Source organism: Lampris incognitus, chromosome 13, assembly GCF_029633865.1.
Source record: "Lampris incognitus isolate fLamInc1 chromosome 13, fLamInc1.hap2, whole genome shotgun sequence".
NCBI lineage: Eukaryota > Metazoa > Chordata > Actinopteri > Lampriformes > Lampridae > Lampris > Lampris incognitus.
Genome location: NC_079223.1, coordinates 44,908,895 through 44,929,762, shown reverse-complemented (window position 1 = coordinate 44,929,762; position 20,868 = coordinate 44,908,895). Strand labels below are relative to the sequence as shown.

The 20,868-nt window shown below is 43.7% G+C and overlaps 1 protein-coding gene across 1 annotated transcript in view; it reads left to right on the top strand.

The window, feature by feature from the left end:
* Positions 1–20,868, top strand: part of mcph1 (microcephalin 1) — a 60,147-nt gene that overhangs the window by 10,088 nt on the left and 29,191 nt on the right. Inside the window, exons 7-16 of the mRNA XM_056291487.1 lie at positions 642–726; positions 1,930–2,041; positions 2,122–2,253; positions 2,344–2,427; positions 2,746–3,078; positions 3,382–3,591; positions 9,656–9,771; positions 15,606–15,643; positions 15,832–15,994; positions 16,101–16,178. Of these exons, the coding sequence (XP_056147462.1) occupies positions 642–726; positions 1,930–2,041; positions 2,122–2,253; positions 2,344–2,427; positions 2,746–3,078; positions 3,382–3,591; positions 9,656–9,771; positions 15,606–15,643; positions 15,832–15,994; positions 16,101–16,178 (1,351 nt within the window). The remainder of the gene's footprint in view (positions 1–641; positions 727–1,929; positions 2,042–2,121; positions 2,254–2,343; positions 2,428–2,745; positions 3,079–3,381; positions 3,592–9,655; positions 9,772–15,605; positions 15,644–15,831; positions 15,995–16,100; positions 16,179–20,868) is intronic.

Here is a 20,868-nt window from a genome sequence, read left to right as displayed (position 1 = left end):
AACATTTACTTACCCTTTAGCTCTGTTTGTCCTTAAAGTGACAGTTCACCCCAAATCAATGACACATGTTTTTCCTCTTACCTGTAGTGCTATTTATCCACCTAGATTGTTTTGGTGCGAATTGTCGAGTTGGGGAGATATACCTTCTCTCGAATACAGTTGAACTACATGGCACTTGGCTTGTGTTGCTCAGAGCACCAAAAAAAAAAAAAACCCCACACATTTGAAAAACTCAACAGTAATGTCTGTTTCCAGAAATCATGATCTGGTTACTCAAGATAAGTCACAGACCTTGTTGTGAGCCGTTTCATGTAGAAACTATTTTCTTAGACTGAACTACACCTACATGACACTGCTCACAACAAGGTCTGTGGATTATCTTGAGTAACTGGGTCAGGATTTTTGGAAAGAGGCATTGCTGTTGAGTTTCTCGAAATATTTTTTTGGCACTTTGAGCAACATAAGCCGAGTGCCATCCAGTTCCATTGTATTCAAGAGAAGGCAGAAATCTCTGAGGCTAATGTCTCCAAAACTTAGCAACTCGCACCAGAACGATCTAGATGGATAAATAGCACTATAGCTAAGAGGAAAAATATATAATCTCTATTTTGGGGTGAACTGTCCCTTTTAACAAAATTTAGATGTAAAGAAGATGGTGAACATGTGGATGAAGAATTGTTTCCAGCATTGAATGACGAACTCAACTCTGTATTTAAGAAAAGGACGGTCAGTAAAATCACATCTCCATCTGTGGTTGATAATATCAAAGTTTAAGAGGCCTATCAAAGAAAGTTGAAACAGTTCATCTGGATACATCATTTATTGACAGAAACATGACCATTTGCATATGAAGCTGATCGTTGGTTTTGGTCGTTTTGCAACTGTATTGCTTATAAGGGTGGGGGTACCTGCAGTCGGTTTAGACTGAAGAGGTCACTTAGATGAGTCATGAAACATTTACGTCAATAAATGTTGTATCCAGATGAACTGATTCAACTTTCTTTGATTTTCTTACCTGGATTATTGAGCATGCATCAATACACTTTAAGAGACCTAAGACTCTTGGAACCTGGTTTGTCATACCAACTAATGTATTAATGTAAATGTGGTTTCTGAACAGATTCCTGTGATCATCTCATTGTAATTATAATGGGAAAAATCAAATGATGCCCACTTTGACTCTTGAGTCTGTTTTCAGACTTATGTTGGATCAGTTTAACCTTCAGTGTTTCAAAACTAAGTATCGTGGACTGCCATTTGAAATCTGGTTATGGCCTTACTGGAATACTTGAAGCTGCAATCTGTAACATTTCTCCATTAATAAATGATCATGTTATCCATCTGGACCATGTAGTCAGGTTACATGATATTAGCTGTCATCTGTACCATGGTTGGAGATGCTCTTTAATCTGCGTATACCGCTGTTGATTTTTTTTGACTGGGTAGGAGGAACTCTGATGCAGCTGCAGTCACGTATGTGTTGGAAACAGGAAAAAAGATTGAAATGTGATGCCTGTGTGGCTATTCTCTTGTCGGGCAGATGATCAGTATAACTCAAACAATGTGGCAATGTAGTTTGTTGAAGTTTAGACTGCCTGTGTTAAGAGCTGGTCCAAGGATCTCATTTTTACAAAAGTGTGAATTATTTACTGGTGAGCTAATGGCATACCAGCCACAATGGCTGCTATACCTTGTTTGTAGTTCAAGAAAGTCAGCTTCAGTAAGTCCAAGTATGTCGGACCACTGTGACTATGATGTTGATTGATGGTCCATCAGAATCGTCACGTTGTCATTGCATTTCAAATGGATAAATTAATGCAAAATTGTTCGGATTGCAGTTTTAGCATACTTCGCAAACAATACAGAAGTTCATGAATTTAAACTCATTAAAAGTAACACTTTTTATTTTAATCTGGTCATTTATTGTAGCATCGTTGCATGCAGCCAAGGCATTCTCCTGACAGGACTCCTACATCTGATAGACGCATGAGAAAAAAATTAGACAAGATGATGAAAGACCTCGCTGCAAAAACAACTCCCGGTAAGAGACCTGTAGACCCTTTCCAAAGACTTCGTAGGTAGTTTGTCATTCGACTATGACTGTTTTTTGTCCTTCTATAGTCAAAGATTTGACCACGTACGTTATCGATGAAGAAACTGGAATAGTCTATAGCCCATCGCTTAAAAGGTCAGACTCTATGGCAAAGCGTTTGAAAGAAATGAGGGAGAAGAGGGAAGCTCTGTCACCTACAGGTAAGTTCAGTAAATGATGTTATCACCAAAATCAAGAAATGTTTCAGCACACGTGACACATGGTAATCATGGCGTTTCACACTGTCTCAGCCTCACAGATGCCTGGATCCAGTTTATCACCTGAGCTGAAGCCCTCTTGTGAGAGTATACCAACTGTCTTAAAATTTTCATCAGGTAAGACATTAAATAATGGTCAGAAGTGTCAACCTCTTTTTTTTTTCCATCCCCCTGAGACCCCTCAGTGATATAGCTGTAAAATCAGTGTTTTGTTATCTCTGAAACTCTTCAACTACATTTCACCACTGAATCAAAACCCCCTTTGTGCATGCTCAGTAATCCAGGTTAGGAAATCACACAAAATTGAATTGGTTCATCAGGACACAACATTTATTGAGAGAAACGTTTCATCACTCGTACAAAGTGTCAAGACAATATCATTGGATTTCAGTTTCCTCTGTCTCCTTTATCATTTTTAACCTTTTCTCAATTCAGATGAACAGCGTGATGATGAATCCACTGCTTCTTTTGCTGCTCAACTGGATGAATTGTATGACCAGAAAAAAGAAAGCAAAAATGATGACATCAATCACGCCCACTCTGAACCACAAGAAAAAGGTGTCGAGGAACCCTGGCTATCGCCTTGCAGAGATGTGCCAATACCCAAATTGTTTTTTCCTTCAAAATTCCCAGATTTAGAAGATGAAGAAAAAGGGACCAAACAAAACAGGAAGTCAAAGAGGCGCTCTGTCAGACGGGAATCTGCAAAGAAACCCAATACATTAAGTTCTCTAGAAATTCCTTGCCAGGATATCGGATCTGAGGACCGTAGGATAAGTCACAAGGAAAAAGCACAGTTAGCATTCGGATCCTTAAGCCACTTTTTTGTGAAAGGTAAACAGTCAAAGAAGGGAAAAGAAAATAGAGGAACAGTGCAATTCCCAGCAGTGGTTGAGACCGTGACTGAGCCACGGGTTTCGAACTCTTCTGGTAGCCTTTCAACCACAAACACCTGTGGAAGTGTAATCAATCAAGAACCACCCAGTGAAATTACTTCTCCGTTACATCCGCAGACCTCAAAACAATCAAGACCCCCATTGTCTAGCTTGGCACAAGCTTTCACTTTTTCAGCTAGTGCTGCCATGAGCGCAGCCGGTGATGATGATGATGGTGTTTTTGAGGACTTTTTCTCTCCAGCTAACCACCAACAGACTCAACAAAGACTGCTGTTGCCCAGCCTGTGTTTCGGGTCAGGGGTTCAGATTCCTTTTGAGTTGGAGCCTGTCACAAAGAAGAGAAAGCAAAGTTCTAGCAGAGCCACCGGCTCTGAGTCAGACCAAAGTAAAAGGAAGAAATGGAAGGAAACACAGGGTGCCAAGAATTCTCCATGGCTGTCTAACTGTGCACGCAGTAAACCAGAAATTCTGGAGACGCGTCCTCATGAACTTGTGCGAGAAACTCCCTCCCTCATGGACAGTTATTGTATCAGTGCAGCCCCTTTAACCAAAATAAGTAGACTGAGCACGTCATTGATGGGCATCGGTGAAATTACAAATCGACTTGTCAAGCAGAGAACGCCAGCTACTGAGGGACAGACACCAAAATTAAGTTTGAGAGGGTCCAACTCTGTGTCTGACCAGCCGAGAAACTCGGATGACAATGTCTTCTTTAAATCTGTGGGAAGTAAGTTGCAAAGCGTCTCGCGTTTGAGCAAAGATATAGTTCCCAGTAAACCCAGCTCTTAGGTAGTCAAGTCAAGTCAATTTTACTTGTATAATGTCTTCAACACTGTCGGTTTCTGTCTCACTGTCGACGAGATTATAGCCTATAGATTATTGACTATTGCAAACTGTTCTGTCTCGTGTCTTTTCTCTCTCTGAATGATGTCTTCTCCTTTCTCTTTTTCTGTGTGTGAATGGTGTGATGTGAGTCTCCCTTGTGGTCATGTGCAGTCTGTCCTCCTCCCAGGTCTCCATTGTGATGGTGGTCACCACCTGGACACTGCTTGGCATCCCCCTCATCACATTTTCTTTTTATATATCTTATAAATCCATATAATTTTGTTATCTTTGTTTTAATGTTGTATTCTCTCAGTAAGATGTGTGACTAATTTTTTTAGCTTCTTTTATTATACATGGTGATGCTGGTCGCGTGGCTCGGGTCCTGGGCTGTTCCGGTGGCATCTGGACACTGTTTGGCATCCTCCTCATCATATTCTTGGTACGCATCATATTCATATATCGTATAGATATATAAGATATATACATAACAGAGGATAACAGAATTATAATGGAACAGAATTCCATTATAATTCTGTTATCCTCTTTCAATGTTGTATTCTGTAAATTGTGTTTTATTCTGTACACACCACATCCATTGCATGTTGTCTGTCTTGGCAGAGATCCCTCCTCTTGCTCTCCCTGAGGTTTCTTCCGATTTTTTTCTCCCCGTTAAGGGTTTTTTAGGGAGTTGTTCCTTATCCGATGCGACGGTCTAAGGACAGGATATTGTGTTGCTGTAAAGCCCACTGAGGCAAATTTGTCATTTGTGATATTGGGCTATTCAAATAAAATTGACTTGACTGTCAAGCTGGTTCATGCTGATGGCTTTGTTAAATTCAATTTGCCAGTGTTTCTTTTCAACAGCAACTGTAATTTTTAGATCGTGTGTGTTGAGTGAAATGTTTTTATGATTGTATTTTGGGGATTAGAATTCCCATCTTTGGTTACCCAGTGGTTTATTCAAGTGAATTTTCTGAAGACAATCTATTCTTCTTCTTATGTCAAGTCAGTTTTATTTGTATAGCCCAATATCACAAATTTGCCTCAAGGGGCTTTACAGCAACACAACATCCTGTCCTTAGACCCTCTCATCGGATAAGGAACAACTCCCTAAAAAACCCTTTAACAGGGAGAAAAAATAGGAAGAAACCTTAGGGAGAGCAACAGAGGAGGGATCTCTCTCCCAAGACAGACAACGTGCAATGGATGCTGTGTTTACACAATCTATACAATACAACATTGAGAGGATAACAGAATTATAATGGAATTATAGAATATATGAAAATGATGAGGAGGATGTCAAGCAGTGTCCAGACGTCACCGGAACAACCCAAGACCAGAGCCAGGTGACTAGCATCACCATATAAAAAAATAAAATAAAATAAATTATATATATATATATACATATATATATATATGGATTTATAAGATATGAAAAGAAAATGTGATGAAGGGATGCCGAGCAGTGTCCAGGTGGCGACCGCAATCACCATGGAGACCTGGGAGGACAGACTGCACGTGCACACAAGGGAGATTCACATCACACCATTCACACAGAAAAAGGGAAAGGAGAAGACATCATTAAGAGAGAGCTGCTCCCGTTAGGGGTCGCCACAGTGGCTCATTGTTTCCATTTCTTCCTGTCCTCTGCATCTTCCTGTGTCACACCAGCCACGTGCATGTCGTCCCTCACCACATCCATAAACCTCCTCTTTGGCCTTCCTCTTCCCTGGCAGCTCCATCTTCAGTATCCTCCCAGTATACCCAGCATCTCTCCTCTGCACATATCTTAACCGACTCAGTCTTGTCTGTCTGCTTTGTCTTCAAACCGTCCAACCGGAACTGTCCCTCTAATATACTCATTCCTAATCCTGTTCATCTTCGTCACTCCCAATGAAAATCTTAGTATCTTTGAAGATGCTAAGATTTTCGTCATCTCTGCCACCTCCAGCTCTGCCTCCTGTCTTTTCGTCAGTGCCACTGTCTCCAAACCATATAACATAGCTGGTCTCACAACCATCTTGTAAACCTTCCCTTTAACTCTTGCCGGTACCCTTCTGTTGCAAATCACTGCTGACACTCTTCACTACCCACTCCACCCTGCCTGCACTCTCTTCTTCAACTCTCTTCTGCACTCCCCGTTACTTTGGACAGTTGACCCCAAGTATTTAAACTCATACGCCATCGTCACCTCGTCACCAGAAGGAAAAACATCTTCTTCAGCTTGTTGAATAAATTACAAATTAATGCTAACAAATCAACTTGAAAAAGTACTCAAATTGTCATTTCAAATTCAAAGTAATTGCAGGAATAATCCATGATTTGAAACAGAATTTTTCAGTCAAAATATGCAGAAAGCTTTATGAGGGTAAGTACTCGGGGTCAACTGTACAAAGTAATGGGGAGTGCAGAAGAGAGGTGAAGAAGAGAGTGCAGGCAGGGTGGAGTGGGTGGAGAAAAGTATCAGGAGTGATTTGCGACAGAAGGGTACCAGCAAGAGTTAAAGGGAAGGTTTGCAAGATGGTAATGAGACAGTGGCACTGATGAAAAGACAGGAGGAGGAGCTGGAGGTGGCAGAGTTGGAAGATAAGATTTTCATTGGGAGTGATGAAGAAGGACAGGATTAGGAACGAGCATATCAGAGCGACAGCTCAGGTTGGACGGTTTGGAGACAAAGAGAGACAAGATTGAGATGTTTTGGACATGTGTGGAGGAGAGATGCTGGGTATACTGGGAGAAGGATACTGAATATGGAGCTGCCAGGGAAGAGGAGAAGAGGAAGGCCAAAGAGGAGGTATATGGATGTGGTGAGGGAGGTTATGCAGGTGGCTGGTGTGACAGGAAGATGTGGGGGACAGGAAGAGATGGAAACTGATGATCCGCTGTGGCGACCCCTAATGGGAACAGCCGAAAGTAGTAGTAGATATTTGATTTGACAAAGATTTTACTCCGGATGCCCTTCCTGACACAACCCCCCCCTCCCCATTTATCCGGGCTTGGGAACGGCACTAAGAATGCACTGACTTGTGCATCCCCAGTAGCTAGGTAGAAAGATCTTTCTAGGCTTTTATTATTTTTTGTTATGTGTTATATAATTTTTATTGTTGTTACTTATTGAGGGCATTTAGAAGATGTTGGAAACCATATTTTAGGCTTAAGGCCAGAGGTATGAATTGTAGTCAGTTCTTATGGATGTCAGATACTTTTTATTCCCTAGAGCAATGATTCTCAATTCAGTCCTCCGGTACCGCCAACACTGCGGGTTTTCTATTCTGTCAGGTAGTTCATTATATTCACCTGTTCCAGGATGAAAACTTCCCAAATTGGAGGCTGGAATGCCTGACACTATGTCAAAATGTAATCAATTGCTTGGCAGAGCAGAAAACCGGTAGCACCGGTGGTCCCCAGGGACCAGATTGAAAACTACAGTTCGACAATTACTACACAGAATCCCATGCATGCTGAGGCTTTTTGAGGGGCAGCCCTACACCACTGATTTAGAAGACAGCTGTGGATTCTAGCAGCCATTATAGCCCTCCCTGTTCAGCCGCAGTGTGGGCATGAAACAGCTGATGTAATAGCGTCTTATAGGAAATGCTCATTCTGCAAGTTCATACAAAGTACGAAAAATGGCAACACATTGGTGTGATCTAACGTTAGTCCACAAGCCGTTTGTTCAAGATAGAAATAGATAGAGCTGCTCATAGTGCTGGGTGGGGATAGATGTAGCAAAAACGCATTGAATTCCTGGTTATATGTGAAAGGGGACTTTCCAATGCCGGAATTGTCTCTTGATTGGTTCGATCAGTAATCCCTGGATTTTTGTGTGAAAGGAGCTAAAGTACTTTTAAATGGGCCTGGATTAAATTTCAGAGTAGGCTAATCCCGGCAGCACCTCCTCTGATTGATGTTTGAATCAATAGTACTTGTTTATGGGCGTGGCAGTCTATTACATTGTCTACCAACACGGGAATCCCGGTTCGAATCCCCCTGTTACTGCTGGCTTGGTCGGGCGTGCCTACAGACACAATTGGCCGTGTCTGCGGGTGGAAAGCTGGATGTGGCTATGTGTCCTGGTTGCTGCACTAGCGCCTCCTCTGGTCAGTCGGGGCGCCTGTTCGGGGGGAGGTGGAACTGGGTAGAATAGCGTGATCCTCCCACATGCTACATCCCCCTGGTGAAACTCCTCACTGTCAGGTGAAAAGAAGAAGCTGGCGACTCCACACGTATTGGAGGAGGCATGTGGTAGTCTGCAGCCCTGAGGTGGAGCAGCAACCAGGACGACTCAGAAGAGTGGGGTAATTGGCCGGGTACATCTGGGGGGAAAAAGGGGTAAAATAAATAAATAGTACATGTTTCTTGTCTTGTAAAACTAAATATCGTTGGCGAGTTTATCAAATACTGTCATAAATTTACCAGTTCTGTTCCATGATCATGTGTCATTGCACCATCTTGAAATTACTTTCACTGTGATGAACAATAAACTGTGATGAAAATAGCATACATGATATCAAGAAATGGTTTCTCTTCTCTTTACTGAGCTGTGTCGTGTTAGGCTGAGAGGCTGACCAGAGGTGGGGCAGACGGAGCACGTAGATTTCATTTCCAAAACGAAATAGGCCGTTCATCCATCATAGGGGAACTATATGCTATGCAGGGCGCTGTGTGTCACAGTGCTCGTGTGTAGTCAGCTGCGGGCTTGTCTGTTATCTGTGTAGGTACTCTCTAAAATGTGCAGTAATTGCATGCTATCAGTGATTTTTTTATAGGGACAGCTTTCGAATTACAAGTGCTAGACATTCCATCTCTGAACAAAAGTTTCTTTTCTGCAATCCGTTCTAAAGGATTTTACTTAGTGGGTGTTTTTTTTTAACTTGATGTAAGTACCAGATGGCTGGCATTTACTGTCAAGTTCATGTTAAGTACAAAAAGTTCGGCCTATCGCAGGAAAGCATTAGGAAAGTATATAAAGTTAAATTCTGTTGGTGGTGTAGTGGTTAGTGCGGTCGCCTCACAGCAAGAAGGTCCTGGGTTCGAGCCCCGGGGTAGTTCAACCTTGGTGGGTCGTCCCGGGTCGTCCTCTGTGTGGAGTTTGCATGTTCTCCCCGTGTGTGCGTGGGTTTCCTCCGGGTGCTCCGGTTTCCTCCCACAGTCCAAAGACATGTAGGTCAGGTGAATCGGCCGAACTACATTGCCCGTAGGTGTGAGAATGTGTGTGTGGGCCCTGTGTGATGGGCTGGCGGCCTGTCCAGGGTTTCTCCCCGCCTGCCGCCCAATGACTGCTGGGATAGGCTCCAGCATCCCCGCCACCCTGAGAGCAGGATGAGCGGTTCGGATAATGGATGGGTGGATAAAGTTAAATTACTTGCAAAGCCAAAGATCACTCTTCTGATCCACTTCACAGCATCTAACTTACACGGTGATGCTGTGACCTACGCCCGGCTGATATTCAAAGCATCTTGAAACAGATGTCACAGTATACAGTCTGAGGCTAACTAGGACGCAGATGAATGTCTCTAGATGGGGGAGAAAATGGCACCTGTTAAGTGTCTGCTTAGCCACCCCCCCCCGCCTCCCACACACGCATTGTTTTGCAACATTTGTTTTCTTCCCCCCAAATGTAGGTAGAGGAAGTAAACACACTGCAGCAGCTGGTGTGACGGAGGCCAGTACTGCAGACGTACAGTGTCACAACCAACAACTCGCCGTGACAGTTAAGAAAATGGGCAAAGAGACAAAGGTAACGTTGCATTTTTCTGTTGTGATACTCTTGTTATATAACAATAGTCGTATTGCCATGTGTTCATGTGTTGTTTTTTCAGCTTGTAGTTTTCTTTGGACTGCAGCTGCATTGCACTGAGATAGAAGACCTTCCTGTGAAAATGTGGATGACACTGGCAAAAATTGTATAATTATGATGAAAACAGTATAATGTTCATTCTACTGTTAGCTAGCTAGTTAACGTTAACAAGCCTAACTCGGGCTTCTGTACCTTAATGTCAGCTAACGTTAGCTATGTTACATCAAGCACATTATGGCTTGTTGGTAGATATGCCATTTCACTGTGATTGTGGTCTTTTAAGCAAATCAAATCAATTTTATTTGTATAGGCCAATATCACAAATTACAAATTTGCCTCAGTGGGCTTAACAGCAACACAACATCCTGCCCTTAGACCCTCTCATCGGATAAGGAGCAACTCCCTAAAAAAAAAAAAACCTTTTAACAGGGAGAAAAAATAGGAAGAAACCTCAGGGAGAGCAACAGAGGAGGGATCTCTCTCCCAAGACTAAACGTAGTGACAGGATACTTTTTATTTCAGAGTGATTTTGTTCATGTAATCAATTAACTCAGTGCAGCAGAGTGAAATGCCTCCCCTTGCCATCACCATTACTCCCCATCCATCCATCCATCCATCCATCCATTATCCAAACCGCTTATCCTGCTCTCAGGGTCGCGGGGGGATGCTGGAGCCTATCCCAGCAGTCATTGGGCGGCAGGCGGGGAGACACTCTGGACAGGCCGCCAGGCCATCACCATTACTCCCCATTTTATTTTATTTTTTACAAAGTATTTCGTCACCTTAAAATAATGGCCTAAGTCATATTTTCAAGTTTTTCAAAAAACAGAATAAACTGAAACAAATATAGAATATATGATATTTCTTATTCATTTCACACAAAAAGGTTATGACAATATGTTATTTGTATGTCAATAGTCATATATTGTCATAGCCTTTTTGTGTGAAATGATTGAGAAATATCATATATTCTATATTTGTTTCAGTTTATTCTGTTTTTTGAAAAACTTGAAAATATGACTTAGGCCATTATTTTAAGAAGGTGACGATTTTCAAAATGAAAAAAAGCTTTCTTTTTACAAAGTATTTTCAGGGTGGCACAGTGGTTGGTGCAGTTACCTCACAGTAAGAAGGTTCTGGGTTCGAGCCCTGGGATGGTCCAACCTTGGGGATCGTCCCGGGTCGTCCTCTGTGGAGTTTGCACGTTCTCACCGTGTCTGCATGTGTTTTCTACGGGTGCTTCGGTTTCTTCCCACAGTCCAAAGACATGTTGGTCAGGTGAATTGGCCATACTAAATTGTCCCTAGGTGTGAATATGTGTGTGTGTGTGTGGGCCCTGTGATGGCCTGGCGGCCTGTCCAGGGTGTCTCCCCACCTGCTGCCCAATCACTGCTGGGATAGGCTCCAGCACCCCCGTGATCCTGAGAGCAGAATAAGTCAAGTCAAGTCAATTTTATTTCCATGGCCAATATCACAAATTACAAGTTTGCCTCAGTGGGCTTTACAGCAACACAACATCCTGCCCTTAGACCCTCTCATTGGATAAGGAATAACTCCCTAAAAAAAACAAAAACCTTTTAACAGGGAGAAAAAAATAGGAAGAAACCTCAGGGAGAGCAACAGAGGAGGGATCTCTCTCCCAAGACGGACAACGTGCAATGGATGTTGTGTTTACACGATTTACTGAATACAACATCGAAAGAGGATAACAGAATTATAATGGAATTATAAATTTTATGAAGAATATGATGTGCAGGATGCCAAGCAGTATCCAGGCGCCACCGGAACAGCCCAGGACCCAAGCCACGTGACCACCATCACCATGTAAAAAAACCCAACCCAGGATAATAACAATTATATGGATTTATAAGATATATAAAAAGAAAATGTGATGAGGGGAATACCAAGCAGCGTCCAGGTGGCGACCACCGTCACCACGGAAACCTGGGAGGAGGACCTACTGCATGTGCACACAAGGGAGACTCACAAGACGCCATTCACACACACAGAAGAAGAGATAGAAGACATCATTCAGAGAGAGAGAAAAGATGTGAGAGAAGAGAACAGTTTGCAACAGTCATTAGTCATAATTAAGTCATCAATTAGTCATAATCTATACTCTATAATCTGGTCAACAGAACAGTGGTTGGTAAATTTATTGACAGAAACCGACCCACCATGCAGTACAGGTTGTGAAGCACTCAACTTCAAGGCAACTAATTGTAAGCTAAGGCAAAAAGATGAGTTTTAAGTGTGGATTTAAAGGACTCAACAGACTCTGATTGTCTGATGGCGGCAGGCAGGTTACTCCACAAGAACGAGCCCGATAGGAAAAGGCCCTGCCACCAGCTGACTTCTTTTTAACTTTGGGTACACACAGGAGCCCTGTATCTTGAGAACGAAGAGCTGGAGATGGAATAAGGATGCATAAGCGGTTTGGATAATGGATGGATTGATGAATAATAATTTAGTTAAATGTGCTGAAAACTTTAAAATTGTGTTGGAAAACCTCAATACTACAAGTCCTTCAGAAATCAATGGCGTTGGTGCTGAACATTTGTGGGGGGGGGGGGTTGTTGCTCCAGATTTGACACATTTTAACACATTTGCTTTTTCAGATATAGACGTATGTACACTGGTCAGCGTTTTCCTAAATATTCTAACTTGCAAATGTATGAAAGGGCAACAGTTTAACGGCATCCTGTTTTTTTCCTAACCCAAGCAAAGCTCTCAGATCGTACCACTTGAACAAGTTCCTCTCAGGAGTCTCTTCCTAACAGGACAGGTTGTGTCGACTGCTGTCCATCAAAGAAAATGGGATATTTTGGGGCATTCTTGGGGAAAAAAGGGAATACTTCAATACTTCGATGCCGAGGCTGTGTGGCCCTCTGCTGGAATTTGTACCATGTCTGTTACATTACTTTACAGTCATTTAGCCGACGCTTTTATCCAAAGCGACTTACAATAAGTGCATTTAACGTAGGAAATCAGGAGAACTACTAGTCATCAGAGGTCATAAGTGCATCTAAACAAGCATCTAAGAGCAAAACCAGTGCTAAAGTAAAAGTGCAAGAAAGGGATTTTTTCTTTCTCTGTTAAATGTCTTCTGGTGTAATTTTACATTTTAAATATTAAACACCAAACATTGTAATTTTGTTGCCAAGCAACATACATTTGGCAAAGTTATGCCATTTGTCGCTCACTGTGGGTTTTGTCACATTTTGGGAATCACAGTGAGTTCAAACATCGTATTACTTCCCCGACTGCTCTTTTCATATGCAAATGTGCAACCTATTCTCAGCATTTTTATCTCAACTAGGTAGACAGCACGCCTACTCACTTTTGGACTCGATTCACACTGAAATGAGTGCAGTGAGATTTGGAAAACTGAATTATCTTACCAAAATATTTTTCTTTATAGAAAGAACTTGCAGGAAGAAATATTCTTTATAGAAAGAACTGGGTGGCACAATGGCGCAGTGGTTAGCACTGTCGCCTCACAGCAAGAAGGTCCTGGGTTCGAACCCCGGGGTTGTCCAACCTTGGGGGTCATCCCGGGTCATCCTCTGTGTGGAGTTTGCATGTTGTCTGCGTGGGTTTCCTCTGGGTGCTCCGGTTTCCTCCCACAGTCCAAAGACATGTAGGTCAGGTGAATCAGCCGTACTAAATTGTCGCTAGGTGAGAATGTGTTGGCCCTGTGATGGCCTGGCGGCCCGTCTAGGGTGTATCCCTGCCTGCCGCCCCAGTGACTGCTGGGATAGGCTCTAGCATCCCGCGACCCGAATTCGGATAAGCGGCTTGGATAACGGAATGGACTAGACAGACAGCAAGAAGAAAGCTGAGTGAGGAGTGTGCCTCCTGCTGCATCTCTAGTGCATTTCTAGTTAATGTTACTGCAGAGAGCTCCTCCCTAGTGTTTAGTTATAAACTAAGATTTTATGTTTGCATATTAAATTTGCAGTAATAAATGGCCGTAAACTTTAATTTCAGAAATGGGACTAAACCGCATGTATTTAGAGACAAATGCTATAATTAGGTTGAGTTTTGTCACCTTGGTTCTCATTGTTGCTTAGCAACAAATGGGCTCAGTTAATTTGGTGATTGTTATTTTTTGAAGATGTTAATTGTCGGTTTTCCCCAGAACGTTACAATTTCAAACGACATCAACCTAGCATACTAATGAAACCAAGTATTAAAGCGTAGCCTGGACTCTCCATTTGCTGCAGCTCGGTAGAGGTTTCTCTGTGTCACATATTTAGCAGCTCGGGGGAACCATTAACATCTTGCTTTCATTTTGGAAAAAAAAAACCCTTCAGTGTTCAGATTCTTTGTGAATGCGGGCCTAAAATAAGTTGGCTTGACAAAGCTCACAACAAACGGGACGCTGTCCAGCCATATTGCTGAGTTAACCTTTCACTGCAGCGTGTTTGCATTCAATTGTGACGTGGTAATCGGATGTGTGCGCAGTCAGAGGTGGCTTTGGTTAGTCATCGGCTCTCGCTGCTTCGGCTGACCTCATCGTGAGCGGGGACCTAGGATCCTGACCCCTCGTTCATTGTGTGGATGGCGTCATTTCAATGTGTGCAGAGCCGCATCCATCACGCGGACCTCGTCATACCCTGAAGAATTTCCTTCATTTGTACTGGGAGCGTTTGTGCTCGGAGGCCGTGCTGTGGTTCACGCCAGTCCTTTGTCTAAGGCCTATTTTTTGGGAGTCATTCTTCAGTGACTGCCTTCTTGTGCCGCTGCCAGGATCTGTCCACTGCCTCAGATAAGCCGAAAAAAAATCCCCTTTGAGGAGCCTGCAGAATAGTTTGCCAGTATTTTTAAACGTACGTCTTCTTCTGAAGCAGTAGAAAAGTAGCAGGTTTTCCCAGATGGACACCCTTCAGTACAGATCGGCAGTCAGTGGCCAAGGCCTGTTTTTGAGTGGTAATACCCAGATGATGTTGCTTTCAGCAGCCTGCGTGGTGCTTGCTGGCTCATTTTGGCTGCCCCGTGTTTAGAAGGCCTTAACCCCCGTCTTCCTGCCGGGGGAACAGAGAGCAGTCCCTGTTTGGAAAGAGCCCGATGTCCCTTTGCCCGTAGCTGACGCTCAGGTGTAGGTGCTAATGATAGGCGGCTGCACCGGGGGCCAAAGGACACGAGATGGAGGGATCACAGTTGCTGGAATACAAATTTACAGTTCCGCTACAATAGCTCCAAATGTGTTTTTCTCTGTCCGTGGCCTTGGAGGTTCACTTCCTCTCTGGTCTCTGAGCATGCATATATCCGGCATGGCTTGTTGAAAGTGAGTGGTCCATCTGCCTGTTAAGCAATGTGTCTCAAACCTGTCGGATGTCTCTCCATTTGACAGCTATTAAACTGCTTATATAGCACACGATAGTTTGCTGTAGAGGACTAAAGCACAAAATGCTTGACCTATTAGTCAATGGGACATTATTTAGGCTGCTTTAATTTGAATTTGAAGTCACAGAAGTCACAGCAAAGACAAGCAAAACCACAGAAAAGCCTCTTTATGCTGCTCCACCACCAGTCAGTTGTTTGTGCACAGACTATTTGGGCACTGCGACAGTAGCTAATGGGTTTTACTTCTCTTAGTCATAAAAGCTCAAGTAGGGCAATAAGAAAATAAGGCTTGACGTCATCATGGATATGTTCGAAGCCTTCATTCTCTGGGTTTAGAAGACAACTGTTCACACGATAACACATGTCTAAGGTCTCGAGTCTTAGGGTTGATTACTTTGTGATGAAGTGTGTGTCTTTTTTTCTAGACCGTGAGAACCCTGGTCATGACCAGCATGCCCACCGAGTAAGTGCCTGTGAGCCATTTAAAATGTAATTTAGCAACACAAAGTTGTTGTTTGGCTTTTTAGCACATGTCACCATCCATAATACAGGTTACATAGACTTTCATTTTTACTTTTCTGTGAACTAAACAAGAAAAGATAAGAAGGACGTTTTTCTTAAGCCATTTTTATTCTATCACTTTTCTTACAGGAAGCAGGGCATAGTTATTCAGGTGGTTCGGGCATTGGGCGGGTTCTCCATTATAGACCAAGTGCGTGAGAGTACAACCCATGTGGTGTCCGGAGGCCATCAGCGCACTGTTAATGTTCTTCTGGGCATTGCCCGTGGATGCTGGATCCTCTCTTTTGAATGGGTATTTCATTTAGACAACATCACCAGTTCTTCAGTTTATTTTTGTGCAGTTCTAATGCAACGTGTATTCATTTATTTATTTTTTTTAATTTTTCTTTTCTTGATAGATTCTATCATCCTTAGAGCAAAGACGATGGATTCCAGAGGAACCGTATGAACTCTCTGACTACTTCCCAGCAGCGACGGTGAGTACTAGTGCAGTGTTCACGATGAAATCGATGCCAGAGTTTTGATTTTGGACTCAGGTGGAATCCTCAAAACAGTGTTTCTGAAGTTAGTACTAGAAAAAAAACAAACAACATAGGGCGTCCGGGTAGCGTGGCAGTCTATTCCCTTGCCTGCCAACATGGAGTCCCGGTTCAAATCCCCCTGTTATCTGGCTTGGTTGGGCGTCCCTACAGACACAATTGGCTGTGGGTGGGGAGCCGGATGTGGGTATGTGTCATGGTCGCTGCACTAGCACCTCCTCTGGTCGGTCAAGGCACCTGTTCGAGGAGGGAGGGGAAACTGGAGGGAATAGCGTGATCCTCCTACGTGCTACGTCTCCCTGGTGAAACTCCTCACTGTCAGGTGAAAGAAGCAGCTGGCAACTCCACATGTATCGGAGGAGGCGTGTGGTAGTCTGCAGCCCTCCCCAGATCGGCAGATGGGGTGGAGCAGCGACCGAGACGGCTCAGAAGAGTGGGGTAATTGTCCAAGTACAATTGTGAGAAAAAAAAGAGGGGGGGAGATAAAGAAAAAAAATTATAAATTAGAATTAAATTATCCAACGTCTTCAACTATATCCTGCACTGCCAATGAAATCTTTCACCCTTAAATAAGATAGAATGTTTATTTATCTATTTGTTTATTTTTGCATGGAGACTGAAACATCGTTACTAACCAGTACCAAAATTAACTGAAATAATACTTTCTTTCAATTACTCATAAATACATTTCATTTTTGATTACATCTTCTTTTTTTGTTGCCTACTTTACATATACTGTCAACCTTCTCTGAATTTGTCATTCCATAAAACTGTTTGTTTTGGTTGCCTGGCTGTCACACCTTCCGTCCGACACACAAACCGCTAAAAGCCAGAGTGTGAAAACAGAAGGAAGTGTGTCGGAAATCTGCTAATTTTTATTGCCAGTCATTCATTTTTTCAGAGCGTTTGTTTTTGTCATGCGTCCTGTGTGAAATGTGGATGTTGCCCCTTCCCAAAGTCGCCACTCGTGAATCACTGTCCTCTCGTGTGTATGTGTGTGTTGGGAGATGCGGGGTCCCTGTACGGATAAGTGTCATCACCATTTCCCCTTGAACTCGTGCTCAGGCTTTGTTGTGACAGCCAAAACACGTCGCAAACTAGTCCCCGAGGCGCATTATCATGGCTCTACTCTGGATGGAAGCGTTCAACGTTTTGCGAACCTCATACATTCCCCTTCACTTTGACTCCTTCACCCTGTCCATCTGATCCAGTCCTCCCACTTCACCGTTTAGCCATTCTAATGGCCAAAGCAGATTTCTGTTTTGAGGGAGCCAGTTTGTTGGTTTTCTAGGAAGTGGAGCGTCCATCTTTAACATAAACTGTCAGTGATAACCTGAAGTCGTCTGTTGCTGTCAAAATAGCTGCGTGTCACCCAACATGATCAGCAGTAAGTGGATGCGTAGCTGTGGGTGGGTGCCTGGGCCCACCAATTTAGCACTCAGAAGCCCCCTCCCCATGAATAGCAGTCAGTGAATACTGTTTCAATTATCTGGATACGCGACCAATAGAAATAAAACAATTCTTGTTTCTTGCGTTTTTATAAGTCAGACTTCTTTTTTGAGCGGCAGTGCATTTCGAAAATGTCAGATTGCGAGCAGCCCCTCCTCTCACTCAGCGTACAGCCCATGCCACTGCAGAGGAGCAGAGAACTACTACTAAAAATTCATGGCAAAACAAAGCCATTTGCTTAAGTTTCGAACAAATAGACGTCGTGAGGAGGAGCAGCAGGAAGAGACAGTTTCTCAACAAGTAACACACGTGGCTGCTAATTCAGCCCTTTCCCTGTTTGCAGCAGCATGTGACTTAGCACTTGATTCTCCGATTATGACATCCACCCGTCCATGCCAGAGCACGGGTACCTGCAGCCAGGCACTCAGAAAAGCACATTTAAATATTTTAAATGCCCAAGAATGAATATAAACCATATTTTACTAGTGTTCCTTTGTTCCAGGCTCGGCTCAGCCCAGCTCTGAGGGCGTACAAGCCTCATCAGACTTGTCCGCTATAGATGAACCTGCGACCTAGCCCAAACGCAGTCCATTCCCAGTGACCACTATAGCAGGCAAAGCTAGGAGTTTTTCTGCCTGGTGGTATGAGAGATTCTCATAGCTAGAGTACAGCACTTCAAGGGACGCTGTGTTTTGTAAGGCATGTCGCTGTTTCCTCGAAGAGGCCACTGAGGGCCGATTCATAAAAACTGGCTTCAAAGACTGGAAACATCTTTCCCAATTTTGTGTTAAACACAAGGGTAGCAGGGCACATGCTACAGCACTGGGCAGAACCGAATGATACAAGCAAAGTCATCGGGCCAGGATGGGGAAATATTAGCAACCAGCTCAATAATGATGCTATCAGAGGGCATTTGTGGAAAAGAATAGAGCACAGTAAAATTGCAATAGATCTCATTTTATTCTGTGCAAAGCAAGATATCCCATTGCATGGGCATTGTGAAAACAAAGAAGTATTGAACAGAGGCAACTTCTTGGAATTTTTTCAACTGATCTCTAACTATGACCCAGAAATAAAACAGCAACTGGAGGAATTACCTAGAAATGAGAAACTTACAAGCCCTGACATCCAGAATGAGATACTGGAAATCACAGCATTGCTACTTAGCCGCAAAATAAAGACGGGTTTGCTTGATGAGACGGACACGTACTATGCAATTTTGCAGACAAGCATAAAGCCTTATCAAAGTGAGAGCTTGTGGCAGTCTGTATCAGATACATACACAAAGGCATGTTGAAGGAAAGGGCTCTGGGTTTTGTGGAGACTGGGGACATGAACGCAAATGCTATATCAGCAAAGATCCTGCAAGTATTGGAGCTGTTGCAGCTGGACCCTGCATTGTGCGTTGGATTTAGTTAGTTTCACGGGGCGTCAGTTATGTCCGGCAACAAAGGAGGGGTACATCTGCAATCTTCCACCGTATCAGTTACAGATTGCATTGATCTAACTGAGTGTCTTAAGGAGAGCTACAATACAGGAATACAGAAGATGACTTTGATAAAGTAATGACACTGACAGGTGACCTGATGAAGAAACATGACATTCTGAGCTGGGACATCACTGGGTCTCAAAAGAGGAAGTTGCCAGCTAAGATGGGTGCTACACAAGTTGAATCTACCATGGGCAAAATATCACGTTTAAAGGACAAATCAGACCTAAAAAAAAATAATACATGGAATGCTGTACTAGACAGGCAGATCATGGAACTGAACACTCGTTTTAAGGTGGACACGTATATGAGAACCACTGCTGCTTGCTTGCCTCGGTCAAACACCTTCGGTGACAAGGCATTAACATAGCCTGCCAGCACACACTTTTCCATCGCTGTGGAAGATGCAGAGCATGAAGTGTTTGTACAGCAGCTGAAGAGAAAGGTCACAGCGGACAGGGCCTTTCCATCACTTGTTGAAGTGCTGGACGCATGCCCCAGTGACATGTTTCCCCAAAATGAATCATCTCCTACGGGCCTTTGTCACCCTACCCAAAGCAAGCTGTACTGTTGAAAGACTCTTTTCAACTGTGAAGTCGGCTAAAAACTGGCATCAGGGTATCAATGATGACATACAGACTGAACTGTTTGTCCCTGCTGTCCTTTGGAAAAGAGAACTGATTTGTTGGACTATAATGTACTCCGGAGGGTGTGCTCCAATTATCGGGGTATCGCACTGCTCAGCCTCCCTGGGAAAGTCTACTCGAGGGTGCTGGAAAGGAGGCTCTGACCGATTGTCAAGCCTCGGATCCAGGAGGAACAATGCGGATTCCATCCTGGCTGTGGAACAACGGACCAAATCTTTACCCTTGCGGAAGTGCTGAGGCAGGCATGGGAGTTTGACCAGCCAGTCTACATGTGTTTTGTGGACTTGGACAAGGCTTACGACCATGTACCCCAGGACATTCTGTTGGGGGTACTGCAGGAGTATGGGGTACTTGGGCAGTTGCTACAAGCCATCTTGTCCTTGTATAACTAAAGTGAGAGCTGTGTTCGTATCTTCAGCATAAAGTCAAACATGTTTTCGGTGGGTGTTGGACTCCACCAAGGTTGTCTCTTGTGTCCGAGGGTGAGGAGTGTGTCCGTTTTAGGAACCTCAGAATTGCATCTCTGCTCTTCGCAGATGATGTGGTTTTGTTGGTTTCATTAGAACGTGACCTTCAGCGCGCACTGGGGTGGTTTGCAGCTGAGTGTGAAATGGCCGGGATGAGAGTCAGCACCTCCGAGTCTGAGGCCATGGTTCTCTACCGGAAAATGGTGGATTGCTCCCTCCGGATTGGGGATGAGTTGTTACCTCAAGTGAGGGAGTTCAAGTATCTTGGGGTCTTGTTCACGAGTGAGGGTAGGATGGAGCGGGAGATTGACAGGCGGATTGGTGCGGCATCAGCAGTAATGCGGACATTGTACTGGACCGTTGTGGTGAAGAGGGAGCTGAGCCGGAAGACAAATCTCTCAATTTGCCAGTCAATCTTCATTCCAACCCTCACCTATGGTCACGAGCTTTGGGTAGTGACCGAAAGGGTGAGATGGCGGATACAAGTGGCTGAAATGATTTTCCTCTGTAGGGTGTCTGGGCTCAGCCTTAGAGATAGGGTGAGGAGCTCGAACATCCGGAGGGAGCTCGGAGTA